Source organism: Pteropus alecto, unplaced genomic scaffold, assembly GCF_000325575.1.
Source record: "Pteropus alecto unplaced genomic scaffold, ASM32557v1 scaffold88, whole genome shotgun sequence".
Lineage (NCBI taxonomy): Eukaryota > Metazoa > Chordata > Mammalia > Chiroptera > Pteropodidae > Pteropus > Pteropus alecto.
In genome coordinates this window covers 9,761,859-9,777,178 of record NW_006494611.1, presented here as the reverse complement: position 1 = coordinate 9,777,178, position 15,320 = coordinate 9,761,859, and the positions used below count along the sequence as shown (strand labels likewise).

General features: G+C 40.8%; 1 protein-coding gene and 1 long non-coding RNA gene across 2 annotated transcripts in view; both read left to right on the top strand.

The window, feature by feature from the left end:
* The first annotated feature begins 137 nt into the window (after positions 1-137).
* On the top strand, positions 138-5,180 carry LOC112474104. Its single transcript, XR_003044281.1, has 2 exons — positions 138-1,223; positions 2,935-5,180. It is a non-coding gene; the product is annotated as an uncharacterized LOC112474104 (long non-coding RNA).
* Positions 5,181-14,352: 9,172 nt separating this feature from the next.
* ENTPD7 (ectonucleoside triphosphate diphosphohydrolase 7) overlaps positions 14,353-15,320 on the top strand; it is a 38,582-nt gene continuing 37,614 nt past the window's right edge. Inside the window, 2 exon segments of the mRNA XM_006925890.3 lie at positions 14,353-14,482; positions 14,767-14,869. Of these exon segments, the coding sequence (XP_006925952.1) occupies positions 14,862-14,869 (8 nt within the window). The 5' untranslated portion in view covers positions 14,353-14,482; positions 14,767-14,861.

Below are 15,320 nucleotides of genomic sequence, written 5' to 3'. Positions count from 1 at the left end.
CCGCCGCCGCCGCCGCCCCCCGGCCCCGTGGCCTCTGCCTCAGGCGCGGCCCAGAGAGCCCCGGGCCTCCGGCTCCCGCTTGGCCCCGGGGACACGCCCCCCAACCAGCCATTGGTGCCGCCGCCAAATTAGCCCCGCCCCCTTATGTACGTAGAAAAAAATATGTCTGCGGTATTAGTGAAGTTGCCTGTCATTCCTCCGTCCCGCGGCATTGCTGCCGCTGAGAACCCACCCCTTCCCCTTTGATCTTGGAAGCTTCTTGTTTATTGGCCACTGATTGGCCGACATGTAAAAGTTAAGGCTGAACTTTGATAGGCTCAACCACCCTTGATACTTTGACCGCGGCCATTGGCCCGCACCACATCGGGATCCGATTGGCTACAGGAAGAGAGCGAAGCGCCAGAGGGGATAGAGGCCGGATTTGGGCCGCAGACTGGCGCCTGTGGAGCTACGGGCGCTGCGGGTCGGATCGCCCGGAGGGGGTCAGTGCCAGGCCTCAAGGTCAAACCGCTGAAGGCTGCCGTTAGAGCCCGTGCTCAAACGCCCGCCCCAGATCCCGAGACACCCAGGTCCCTAGCCGAGAGATCTGTTCCCGCGGGATCTCGGGCTAGTGGGAGGCGGAGCCAGCCTGAGCGGGGCATCCCCTGGCGCGCCCCGCGAGTCTGTTCGGGAACTTGTTACGACAGGCGGGCGCTGGCCCGTTAGACTCCGGTCGGATCTGGAGTGTTGCCCTCCCCTCCCCCCTCGCCCCCCCGCCCCAGGCCGCGCGCGAGCTGACTCCTGAGGTCCTGGAGTTCTTCAGGTATGGTACTGAGCTTGCACCCGACGTCGCCCAGTACACCCCGCAGTTGAATGAATGAATTCTCCGGGGACCCACTGTCCATGGGCACTGCGCCAAGCCGCGAGCTGGAGATAGGGAAGGAAGATGTCGAAATGGGATGATTCAGAGACAGGTGGAGAGGCCGGACTGGAGGCCACTGCCGGAACACTGCAGGGAAAGTACGGCCACTGTGGGGAAACTCGGATGTACAGCTTTTTCTTCAGCTGACGCCCGGATGAACCCTACTGCCTGTTCATCATTGCCTTTTGTAAAAGACCGTTCCTTGCCAGCCGGGTTGGCTAGAGTCGGAGGGACGCACCCTGGTTAAAGAACAATGCCTGCAATTCCCAGCCATGAGCACCACCTCCGGGCCGTGACGTTGTTCAAGACCTACGCACACTCGGTTGAGTAACAGGCGCTTTCCCCACTCCAGTCTGCCCGGCATCTTTAGTCTCCATTCACTGGAGCGTGTTTGTACAAGCCTCCTCACTGTTTCTAGCTGTCTTTAATACACCTATTTTACAGAGATGATGATGCAATTGTGAACTTTTCCATCTGTTTATAACTTTACCTTACATAAGAGTTTTTCCTTTTTCTCTCTAAAGCTTGACCATTCTCCGGGCCTCTGGTGTTTTTTTGTTTTTGTTTTTTACTTTTTTTTTGCTCGTCTGTTTTCTTCCTCTTCAGCAGTGGTTATTAACCTTTGGGTCTCGACCTTTTGGAAAATAATGAAATATAAATCCTTGCATCCTCTCTCCACCTCCCACCTGCCATGCACGGACAAAATTTCGCATGTAATTTCTGAGTTTACAGAGCCCCTGAGGTGACTCATGGACCCTTAGCGGTCCCTTGATCTCAAGTTAAGAACCCTTCCTCTACAGCATGTTCAGTCTTCCCTCTTCTCTAGCTCATTTCTCTTGGATTTAAATAGGCCTCAAAAAGAAACTCAATACTGTAGAGTAAAACTACAAACGACTTACGCTTGCTGTACCCTTTCTCTTCTAAAGCTCTACATTTTTACTCCTTTATTCAATGGTCACAAATGACCTGCCCAAATCTGATGGCCTTTTCCTTGTTTCCATTTTTCTTGGCTAGGAGATAACACTTGTCCCCATCCACCCATCTCTCACTGAACTTTGTCCTGGCGTCAGGAACCACTCTGTTCTACCTTGTAGACATCTCAGTCTCCTACACTTCTGTACTCACTGAGGGGGAACATTCCTAAAAGTTTAATGCTCTTTGTTCATCTTTTAATACCTTAGAGAACTCCAAATCTGTTCTCTTTAGAACCCTATCTGTATTTCCCTTATTGCGTGCTTTTTAACTGAAATTTCTATGTGAACATTCAGTAAATATTTACTGAATAACAAGCCTGTGCCTGACAATGTACTTGAAGCTGGTGATACAGGACAGACAGAGTCCACACTCACATGGAGCTTAGTTTTTAATGGGGGAGGGGGATAGACAAAACAAATATCAGTTAGCTATAGGCACTAAGCTGGTAACTGAAACAGGGAGGTGTGATAAAATGTGACAGAGTGGCTACATTTGGATGACCAGGAAAGGCCTTTCTGAGAAGACGATAGTGTTACGTTCTGAATGATAGGTAGGATCTCACGATGGACCCAGAGAAGAACATTCCAGAAGAAACAGCAGATACAACAACCATAAGGTGAGAACAAGATTGATGTATGAAGGAACGGAAGGAAGGCAGTATAGCTGGAGCATGGTGAGTGAGGGCAGAAATGATACAAGATGAGGTTGGAAAAATAGGCAGAGGGTGAATATCTACCCTAATTGCTGACTTAGCACGTCCATTTCAAACTCAGCCTTTCCACTCCCGCCCCAACCAATTCCTCCAAATTTTTCCTTTTCTACAAAAGTCTTTCATATTTGTCCAATCAGCCGGACTCTAAACATGAGAATCTTTCTTGACTATCCCTTCAGAATAATCTGAAATGTTCCTTTCTTGGTGCTCTCCTTTTCCTTCCTATTGATATTATGCTTTCTCAGTATCTGATCACTTTACATCTATATGGTAATAACCCTTTGAAAGTCCTCCCTACCACCAGGATCCTCTAGCTTCACTGGTATTTTGATTCCCTGTCTTCCAGGTACATGATGGGATTATTCTCCCTGCTTCCTTGAAGATAGGCATGGTCACGGAATTTGCTTTGGCAAATAAAATGTGAGAGAAGCACAAGAGCCACTCATTAATTCCCCCTCCCACATGACTATTGATGTTCAAACGGTGAAACCTCCATCAGTCTTGTGAGGATGACAAGCAGAGTCACCTACTTGCTACCCACTTCATCCCAGATGGACTTTGAGTATGAGTATGTTGTTCTTAAGATATGAAAATTTTAGGATTATTCCATCACAGCATAATCTAGTCCAGTGCTTCTCAGACTTCAACGTGATATTCGTTACCTGAAGAATTTGCTAAAATGCAGATTATAATTCTGTAGGTCTGGGTGGAGACTGAGATTCCGCATTTCTGACAAGCTCCCAGGTAATGCTGATGCTGCCATACTCTGGACCACACTCTGAATAGCAAGGATCTAACCCACCCTGACTATCTGATATATATCTGATATACCCCTCTCAATACATCTAAACATGCTATATCCTACATCTTAACAACACTTAAACCTTCCTAAAAAAAAAAAAAAGCAAGCCAAGAAACGACTTTCTTGGTAATAGTCTTTATAAACCCTCAATAGCTTCCCACACTTGCAACTCCTCAGACACTGTAGACTTACTTTCTTATGTTCCTAGGACAGTTGTTTTCCACATTCTCTCTTCTAGCTCCTGTCATTTTCTTTTCTACGTCTATGAGACCAGTGGTTGTCTCAAATAGTCTCATTTATTTTCTTTAGTAATTATAACCCCAAGTTTTATCTTGGGCTCATGGGTTTCCAGCTCAAGTTTATATTTTCCCTAGCTTCCCTTGCAGCTAGCATTGGCTGTGTGACTAAATTTTAGCTAGTACGATGTGAATGTAAATGACAGGAAACATCAGGGTTCTGCCTTTAAAAGGAAAGATTGTGTCCTCTTTGAATATTTTCCTAATTTTCTCCCTTCTTGTCATCTAGAATAAAGACCCAGAATATGTTGACCAGTTTTGGCCATAAGGACAAGACCTATACTTAGGAGGTAGCAGAGCAAAAGATATAAAAAAAACCTGCTGCCTTTTGGATAACAGTAGTACCTCTGGACGACTCATGTTGAGGTACATGAGAGAACTCGTTTAAGCATTTGCTGTTAGTTTGAATCTTTGTTACAGCAGCTAGTTTATATCCTAACTGATACATGTTCTTCCCTAGAATGAATTTCTCCCTTCGTTCTTAACAAAATTCTCATTCTTGATGATCCAAAATGACTCCTTCCAGTATATATTACCCTCTTTCTCTGAACTGCCATTGTAGATAACCAGACATGAGATATGATTATAGTATAGAATGATATTGATTTCAGTAGCCACACGTGAAAATAAGACTGATTTCTTTACAGTCACTTAAAGAGAAACTGACTCCTATGTTATGAAAAATAGACCATCAGAGCCATAGGAATTCAGAGATGGGGCAATCAGTGAGAACTGAAGGGATAAGAAGATATTATATATTTTAGCAGTTTCAAACAAAAATGTATACAGGAAGACTTCTCAAGGGATATGTGGGGAGCAGTTTTAAGGGAATCAATATGCCGTTGCTCATCTTCAGCATCTTTCCTAAAACTCATCTTCCTGAGAAAGCAGTTGAAGTAGTTCTCCTTCCCTGCCTCCCATTTCTCAGTCCTGTCACCCCATCAAAGAAAAATGTGCCTTTGCCTGTCTTTCATCTTGTTATGTAGTTCATCGCCTTGGTGTGTAAAAACTTCTAGACAGCCAAACAATCTTGGTGTTAACAAGGCTCTCTTTAATCAGGGTACAACTGTAGTCTTCATGTCTTTCTCTGACTTACATATATTTCCCTTAGGGCAAAACATGGCTTTAGGAATGGATAGTTTGGTCCTTTTGGGATATTCAACACACACACACACACACACACACACACACACACACACACACACATTGTACAGTGGAGAAGTGGGTTTTTAAATTTAACTACATTACCCATTCCAAATCCTGACTATGATCAAAGAATATATTGTTTGAACAGAGCGAAAAAAGCATATTAGATATTAAAGGTAGTGGTGCCTTATTTCATCAGGTGACATATTCATGGCAAGGACTCTGTCATCTATTTATCTTGGAACTAAGATGTTCAAGATTTTTAGAATGTTGGGAAGTAATAATGTGCTACAAAGTATAATGTTCCCTCTTTAGTCAGAAATAAATATCTGAGTTATATTCTTCATTCATGTCTCAACTTGGGTCTTGATTTCATATTTTGCATTATTTCTAGTAATATAGGTAAAATACATGTTTACTTTCACAGATCAATAGCATTAAAATGGTTAATTTTATGTTATGTGACTTTCCCCTAAATTTAAAAAAGGAAAGGCTAGCATCCAATAGATGAGATGAATAAGTCTTGTATCTCATTATCCTTTTAAATGTCTATGCCTCTCTAAACCCAAGCAGCAGCTCTAGACCAGTTACTATACATCTCCTAGGTTGTCTCACATCAACTTGAAGAAAACCTGCTTTGGACCAAAGTGAAAGATCTGAGAAATGGATACAAAGTTTCTTTTTGGTTAATGAAAATCTTTTAAAATTATATTGTGATGATAGTTGTACAACCATAGTGAATATACTAAAAACCATTGAATTGGGTGAATTTTATTGTATGTGAATTATATCTCAAGCTGTTTTTAAAAAGTAAAAGATCTAATCGAAGTACATTGAAGGGTATCTTCTTTTGGAACTTCAGTCTCATCATCCTTTAGGCAGTAAACTTTTTCCTTTTGCACATCTTTTTTTTGGGGGGGGATGGTGGTTACTGTAATCATGACATCATTTTTTATTATTAAAGTTTCTCCAAAAGGATCTTATTTCAAAAAAAAGTGAAACAAGGAAAATTACTAATTTTTATCTAAGAAACAAACATAACGTCATCTCTGGATCATAGGCAAAAATCCAAAAAAGTTACTGAAGCTTCATTAGTTCTTTTCTAGTAGGAAGTTTCAGTTCATTTTATGCTAAAATTAAATTGAAACAGATATAGTTAGAAAAAAATATTTTTTGATATGGTAAATCCATATTCTTATTTGGATACAAATCTTGCTACTCATTTCCTCCATTTATTAATTTCTGTCATATTCTCATTATCTCGACAGAAACTTGTAAACTCTTTAAGTAATGCCCCCAAATAATTATTTTTACACCTTTTTGCAAGTTCTGCATCTACTGGTCATACGATACCCTCACTTCTTTTTGCCGTTTATTTCCACAAAATAGATAAAACTGTACTCTTAAAAGCATCTACTTATGTACCTGTTAAGACAAAGTGTTACCAAAATGTAATCCAGCATAAAATGTCCTGAACTCTATGAAACTTTTTCATTTAATTATAACTAATTATTCCTTCTCGGATGTTGACATGTTCTTTGAAGTCTCTCAAATGTATAATTTAAACTTATTTTTTAAATCTCGAAATTATAAATCTATATATTAGATTTTTACAATACCAATTTCTCCCATCTGTAATGTCTTCTTAAGGCACTTCAACGTGGCCTAAATAATTGAAATAGGCTTTGTTCACAATCAACAAACTTTGTCTTATCAGGTAATAAACCACCAAAATAGAATTAGTTAAAGTGGGATAAAAAGGAGAAACAGAGAGCTTTATCTCTGACTCATCCTGCCTTTGCCTTGGTCATGATTCTGTCAAAAAATGTCAGAATAAGGAGGATAATAGAGGGTAGCTGAAATTCCATGACTTCATATAAGTTTCAGTTACTTTATTTGTTAAAGGTAATAATAACATGTACTTCATTGGATTGTTTGAGGATTCAATCAGAAAAAGAATGTTAAGTTCTCACTACACTAGCAGGTATATTGTTAGAACTCAACAAATGTTCATTTTTATTACTATTATTACAATTATTATTACCTATTTTTCCTTTATGACTGTCTATCCATCTGTCACAGAAATCAATGGCATCATGTTACCTAATTCCCAAGCAAGAAACCAAGATGACTATGACAAGAGCACCAAATTTGGGATATCTCACAAAATAAGCTTTGTTCCTAACAATAATATCCTTATTTTAGGCCCATGTCGCAGTGACCTCAATTATTGTATGAACTTTGTATCATAAAGAATAGATTTAAATATTTTTAATTCCTTAAGTAACATGGCTAGAATTACAAAATTTTCCTTGACTTTTATCAAAGAATGTGATGTCTGTTGTCCTTGACATACAAAAAAAGATAAGCTAACAGCAGGGGATGAGGTTTGGGTTATTTATCTAAGTAGATGCAATTTTAATGCTCTGTGGTATTGAATTTTTTATAAATATTCAATTATATTTTTCAAATATATTCAAATATATATTTGAGATATATTCTCAAAGCAACTAGCCAGGGTTATGGAGGCAGCGTACACAAACAACAATCACAATAACATCATTAACAAAAAACGAATTACGGCAGCAGATAGGAACCTCAAACGTTGAAGCCCAGGTTGTCTATGTGGGTTTCCTGGATGCTCTCCAGGTCCTATTCCCATTTTTTATTTTATATTACAAGCATATCCCTGACCTTCTTACCTGGTCTTCTGCCTTGTCCAATGCTTACTTCTTCACTGCTTCCTTTAAATCAATCAAGTCTTTCCTCCTCACCTCTTAGTCTTTCTTGCCTTTACAGCTTATTCATTACACACTAGCAAATAAAAGCCCGTACATTTACATTGACTGCAACAGAAGACAAAATTAAATATTTTGGGGAATGAAAAGTTATCCTCACAATGACAAAGGTAAATTGTTTCATTTTTTGATTTAATTCCCTTCCTTTGAGAGTTACTTAATTAGGCTTCTGTTATGTGTGAGCCCAGTAGTGTGCTAAGGAACTGAGCAGGATGAGGAGAGGCAGAGAGTGAAAAATAAAAAATTGAAAGGAATGAGCTACAGTCCTCCTTTATAAGAAACTTGCAGTCACTGGTGAAAAAGGACACACGTGCACTGCACGACAACAATGATAACAGCTAACTTTTATGAAAGGCTTTATTATGTGCCAGCCAATGTATATATTATTTCTTTTAATCTGATGTAGCTCTATATTAGTTATCCACTGTTCCATGACAAATTACTACGAAACATAGTGGCTTAAAACAGCAATAAACATTCATTATCAATTCCTATGGGAGAGGAATTTGATGGTGGCATAGATGAGTGGTTGTGGCTTAGGGAATCTCATGAAGTTGCAGTCAAGATGTTGGCCAGGGCTGCATTACTGAAAGACTGACCGAGGCTTGAGAACCCACTTCCACAATGGCTCACTCACCTGACTGTCAAGTTGATGCTGGCTCTTGGCAGGAGGCTTCTCCATAGCAGTTTAAGGATCCTCATGATATGGTCACACATGGGACCATATTCTTGGCAAATCATTGCCTATTTGATTATAGCCATTCTCGTGGGTATGTAGTAATAACACTTTGTAGTTATAATCTTCATTCCCCTAGTGACTGATGAGTTGAACATCTCATGTGCTTATTTGCTGTCTGTATATCTTTTTCAGTGACATGTCTAAATCTTTGGTCTAATTTATAATTGGATTGTTTGTTTTCTTATTCAGTTTTGAGTATTCTTTTTATAGTATACAGACAAGTTCTTTATCAGATATGTGATTTGACAATATTTTTTCTCCCAGTGTGTGTCTCTTCTCTTGATTCTCTTAGCAGTATCTCTTAAAGAGTAGATCTTAGTTTTAATGAAGAACAAGCATTAAGTCTCTCTTTTATGGATTTTGCTTTTGAATCTAAGAAATATTTGCTAAACCTAAAGTCACTAATATTTTTTCCTATTTTTTCTTTTATGAGTTTTATAGTTTTAGACCTTATATTGAGAACTATGATCTATTTCAAGTTAATTTTTATATATGATATGAGGTTTTCTGTTAGCTGTCAGTTTTTATTTAACAGTATATCTTTGAGATCATCATATATCAGAACATAAAGAGCTCCTTTATTTATACTTAGAGCCAAATTCCTGCTCTGATAAAGTTTATATTTGAGTTGCAGAGAGACAGACAGTAAATGAGTAAAATATATTGTCTGTAAAATGGTGATATAGCAAGGAAAATGGCGATACAAGAAGTGTGAGTGGGAAAGAAATTTAAAATTTTACATAAGATGGTTAGTTAGGGTGGGTAAAAAGGGGTTCTTGGACACAATTCCAATGTGTGTGTATGTAGGCTTCCCCACACCAACTCAATTCTGACACTATCTACCCAGAGATAGACTCAGGTTCCAGAGGGAAAGGGCTCAGTACCACAAGACCACTCTGCACTTCGGACACCAGTTGCAATCCCAAGTTGTTACCTATGCTTCTGAGTATGAAAGCTACAAACTGGAGCTTCCAACAACCCCTTCCAAGTTAGGATGCCAATCTCAAGTCTAGGTTGTCACCTGCACTACTAACCGACTGGCTATAAATCAGAAGTTCCCAAGACTCTCTCCATGAGTTTGATTAATTTGCTAGAACAGATCACAGAACTCAGGAGAACCCATTTACTCACTAGGTCACTGATTTATTACGAAGAATAGTAAAGGATATGAATCAACAGCCAGATGAAAAGATACACTGGGCGAGGTCCCAAATGAAGGACCTCTGTCCTCATAGAGCTTGAGTCCCCTCACGGTGGCACACAGAAACATTCTGGTTTCCCAATGTGGAAGTTCTATGGAAAACGACCAAAGAACTGTCCTTCTGAGTTTTTATGGAGGCTTTATTACGTAGTCATGATTAAGTCATTAGCCACTGGTGATTGATTGAACCTCAAGCCCCTTTCCCCTCCCTGGTAGTCAGGGGAAGATTCCAACCCTCTAACCACAGGCTTGGTTCCTACTAGCTCCCATCCTTGGGTGGGGTTCAAAAGTCACCTTATTGACACAACAAGAGACACTACTGTTGCTCTCATCATCTTACAAAATTCCAAGAGGTTTGAGAGCTGTGAGCCAAGAATTGCTAATGAAAACCAAACATATCTAAAAAAAAATATATATATATATATGTATATATATACATATATATATATATCTTATAAATCACAACATTGCAGTGGGTCTCACTGAGTTGATATTTTAACAAAGACTGAAGGAGGTAAAGGAACAAGGCTCTAGGAAGGGAGAAAAGATGTACAAAAGCTCTGGAGAAGGGGATACTAATTACAAAAAACTTAAAGCAAAAGGACCAGTCATGTTCTAGAAACAGGAGGCCCGCGTGGCTGTAGTAAAGTGAGTAAAGAAAATAACAGTGAGAAATGAGGTTAGAGAGGTAAGAGGTACGTGTGTGTGTGTGTGTGTGTGTGTGTGTGTGTTGTAAATGGTTATCAGGACTAGGGCTTTTACTCTGAGAAGAGAAGCTACTAGAGAGGTTGGAGGAGTGACATGATCTGGTTTACACTTGAAAGGATAACATTAATTGCAGTGTTCAAAGCAGACTGTAGGGGGCAAGTGTAGCAGCAGAAAGACCTACTGCAATAATTCAGTAAGAAATAGTAGTTTGGACCAGGGCAGTAGTAGTGAGGTTAGTGAGAAATGGGTGGATTCTGGATACATTTTTAAGGTAGTACCAACAGGCTTTGCTCATGGATTGGATGTGGGGTATGAGGGCAAGAGAGGAATTAAGAATGACTCCAAAGTTTTGGGCCTAAGCATCTGGCAGAATAGAATGGGTTTTTTTGTTTTTTGGGTTTTTTTTTACCCCTTTTTTAACATGGTATTTATCAAACATTTTAATCTTTGCAAACTTGGTGGTTGAAAAATGGTATCTACTGTAGTTTTCCCCCTACATTTTGATTGTGAAAATTGTTAAACACAAAAAGTTGAAAGAATAGTACTTATTTCATATCAACTTTAACAATAAAAGATATTAGCTATTATATTTTGATAAAGCCAGAAAGAAAAACAAAAAGATATTAGCTTAAATAATTGTATGTCCAGATGTAGAAAGGAATTCAGGTTTGGTTTGACTCAGTGTCATTAAGAATCTAGGGAGTAGGGGGAAGGGGAAGGAATTTTCAAAGTAAAGCAAATAAACTTTTTATTTTCCCTAGTAAATATGTCTCTTTATCAGGAATGGAGCTATATCCCCACTCCCAAAACAGTAGCTTTGGCCAAGGGATGGAATTTTGCATAATACTGTAGGCTTGCATGCCCCACTCTTAGAACCAGGGGTAGAGTCAGAATCCTCAAATGCACATGGGCTATGCATTGGGAAGGTGCCCACAACCGAATAAAATTAGAATGGATACCAAGAGAAGGGGATCAATATCTTTCTTACCATTCCTATGTCCCAACTACTATGAGTGTTTTAGAGTTTGACCTACTGTTGTCTCCCCAGTCTCCCCAGCTGGTGTCTCTGAAGCATGACTTTTCACTTCTCTGAATGACCTGGGGCACTGATTTTCTGCATTTGTCAAATTTTCAATCATCCTACTTGTCATTCACTTCCTATAGTAGTCATCTGTTTGTACTGCTACGCCTTCATTCCTCAAAGTACTCTAACACATAGCTGTAGTGCTATCAAACTTTTATTGAAATTTTGGATCATTGAAAGGATTACAACATAGAACAGAACTCAAAACTGAACCCTAAGGGTAAATTTCCTTGACTACTTCACCTTGGGGACCGTGGTGATTTAAAAATGTCTACCAATTGTTTAATACTTCTCCTTTGAAAAAAGTGGAGCCCAATTGTCCTCCCCTTGAATGTGGGCTGGGAGTTAGTGACCTGCTGTTAACAAATAATATGTGGCAGAGTGAAGATATGTGACTTCTAAGGCTAGGTCATTAAAAGAATAGAGCTTCCACCTAGCACTCTCACGCTGGCCCTCTAACTGGAAACCTCAGAATTCAGCTCTGTGAGCTTTTAATCAGATAAACATTGCAGGTTTTTGTAAAGAATCATGCTTTACAAATGCCTGAGGGCATATGGACTTATTCAAGGAAGTATTGTCCAAATCAAAGAAAATATATGAAGAAAGTGTTGGGATTATAATGTAAGTTTCTTTTCTGCTTTATAGCAGTTGCTATGAAATGTAAATTAGATGTTTCGATGCACCTTCAAGTTCTAATACAGTTCACAAACCCTATGTGTTAAGTACTGTTTAAAATATAAAAAGGAATACGGGAGTTTGAAATATACATAGGTTTCAGATTTAGAACTGCACAGTTGGCAGGCAACTTCAAGAATTTAAAAAAAAAAAAAAATTCCAAAACACTTGTTTTCTCCAGGCACTGAACTGGGTTCTGGAATAATAAAAATAGCCTGATATTTATATAATTTTGTGGTTAATCTTAATTTTATGTAACTATTCTACTCAACGTAGCTTCTGGGGTCCAGATAAAATATAATGCTTGAAGCAGAGTAGGGATAAAAGGAGAGAGAAGACAATTAAGAACTGAGAACTGAAGGAGAAGGCAAGTTAGGAAGCTCATCTATGCTGAGAGGATAATGGAGGGAAAAAAAACAATACAGTTGATTCTTAAACACCGTGGGGATTATGGGTTCTGACTCAGTGCAGTCAAAAATTCTCATGTAACTTGACTCTCCAAAAACTTAATTACTAATAGCCTTCTGTTGAAGCCTTACTGATAACATAAAGTTGATTAACACATTTTCTGTATGTTATACGTATTGTATACTGTTTTCTTACACCAAAGTAGCTAGAGGAAATAAAATGTTATTTTAAAAATCATAAGGAAGAGAAAATACATTTACAGTACTATACATATTTATTGAAAAAGAACCCACATATAAGTGGACTGGTGCAGTTCAAACCTGTGTTGTTCAAGGTCAATTGTAGTCATGAGACAGTGAATATATAAACTGGACAAATGCCAGACCATTTATGACAATTGGAAATCTGACCCACAAGCTCTGCGGCAATCAGCCCAGAACTCTTGACTGAGCAATGACTGTAAGCTTCCATATTTTTTGTCCCACCCTGTCCAACTCAGGACCAACTAAACAAAGCCAAATATGCTTCCCCAACACAATTACATAAGACGCCTCTTATAGTTAACCTCTTATAGTTAAAAGAATAGAGCTTCCACCTAGCACCCCATGTTAATACTCTCAAATCAGAGCATACATGAAACTTTCCCCCACTTTTTTTTTTTCTACTTTAAAGTTTTTGCACTTCCATGACAGCCTTTGAGTCTCTGCCAGACAGAAGTGATGGTGGCTGAATGCTTTGTTATAGAAGGCATAGAATAAGCATCTTTTTCTCATTTGGGTGGTCTTCATTTATTTCCACAGTAATTCATTCACATATATCGTATATTAGTTGTAATTTATGTGCCAGGCAGTGCCTAGCATTGATGTGGAAGCAGATAGTCCCTTCCCTCAAGGATATTCTCTTTGGAAAGACAAACACATAAATATAATTCTAATTCAGTGTGGTAAGCGGAACAATAGGCATATGTAAAGAAGGTGTAGGTCAGGTAAAGCTTTCAGGAGAAGTGACCCTTAAGCCCAGTGGTAAGAGATGACTACCAGTTCGTCTGAGTAAGACTCAGGAAAGGATATTCAAGGCAGGTGGAGGGGTGGGGGAGGCAGAAGAACAAAACCTAAGAGGTCAGAAACCACATTGGTGCGTTGGTGGAGCATTAGGGAGGTGAGGAGCAGCAGCAGATGCTGCACGGGCAGGCTGTAGACGGCCATGTATGTGCCACGTTTGTAAGGACTTGGACTTTATCCTCTCCAAGTGGCTCCCTCCTGGAAATGAGAGAAACGGCTGGTGTAAGCAAAGAAGAAAAACAATATTAAGGAAACATTACCTTTACATGTATTACTGTTAAGATTCAGGAGAGGAGGGACACAACCACTCGTAATGTCTGGCACACAGTAGACATTCAATAAATGTTAAATGAATGGATATAAGAGCTTCTGTATAGACATCTGTGTCCTCAATTTCTATGTCTTTCTCACGGGACAAGACAATGAGGCCGGGGCATCAGTTTGGAATGGCGGGCAGGGTTGGTGGACACAAAAATCTCTAATAGTTTATGGGCAAGGAATTCACTTGTGTCGCGGACACCCCGAGACCCACCCACAGCTGTCCTGGAAGCGGCTGCGGAGAAAGCAGCGGGCGGAGAACTCGCGTCCCCAAGGGGACAGGAGAAGCCTGATAGCCCAGAGCTACTAAGCTCCGCTCACCTGTGCGTCCGCCGCCGGCCCTTTTAGGCGGAGCCACGGTGCTATGCCCTTCTGGATTGGACACGTTCTAAGTCCTGGGGCGGGTATTAGAGGCCGAACGCTCTTGGGGATTGGACAGCTTGACGGACGGACGGGAGGCTATCAGAGCTGGTTCGCTGGGGCTCCGGCTGGGCGGAGGCTGGTCCCTCTCCCCTGTCCGTCATTGGCTCTCTGCGGTTTCCTTGGGGACGTGGCACCGCCGCCGGCACAGGCCTCCTTCCGGCTGGGCTAGAGGCGGTGGAGAGTCGCTCCTGATCAATCCGAGAGGTGCAGCGGACACCCGCAGGCCGCTCGACAGGTAAGTGTGTGTGCTGGAGGGCTGCGGAGTCGAGAGGACAGAAAGGGAAGTGGGGACCCCCACCCCTCCACCTGGGGACTGCCGGTTCCTCGAAGGCATCACTGGCCCTCGAGAACGCCCAGCTCCCAGGGAGCCGGAGTAGAGTCTGCTGGGCCCCAGGAACAAGAGCGGACGGATCTAGAGTGGGAGCCCCAGGAGTGGGCAGGCATCGTGGCCTTCTCGTGGAGGTCTGGTCTCGTGGACGGTGCCGGAGGTAAGCCTGAAACCTATCCAACTCTTTCTAGGCGTCAGGCTTAGGAGATGCCTAGGACAAGGAGACCACCTTCTCAGGGCAAAAGGAAAAGAAGGTGACAGGCGTTGAGACCACTGAAGGGAACCCATGGCTAGGTAAGGCTGTATACTTTCTCTTCAGCCGGGGTCTCTTTTGGGGTCGCAGGCAGGTTAAAGGGCCCTGGGAGATTGTTGCGAGTGAGGATTGCTCTAAGGCTGCGTCTGGACTTTGCTTCTGGACAGATGGACTGCAAAGATCGAAGTTGCAGCCTTTTGAAGGCAGATACAATAGTTTCCAGCCCACAACCCAGGCTCACTTCAGTCTCGCTCAGCTCTGAGAAGTGCTAGATTGTGAAGTTCTTTCAAATATCCATCTGAGTGAACCTAGGGCCCCTTTGAGGAGGTTAAACAAACATATGTGTGTGTGTGTGTGTGTGTGTGTGTGTGTATTTGTATATATGTATATATATATTTGTATATATGTATATATATATATAAATATATGTAAATATCTCGCAAATAACTTTGAAAACTGACTGAGGCCCTTTTGAATCAATACAGAAAGTGA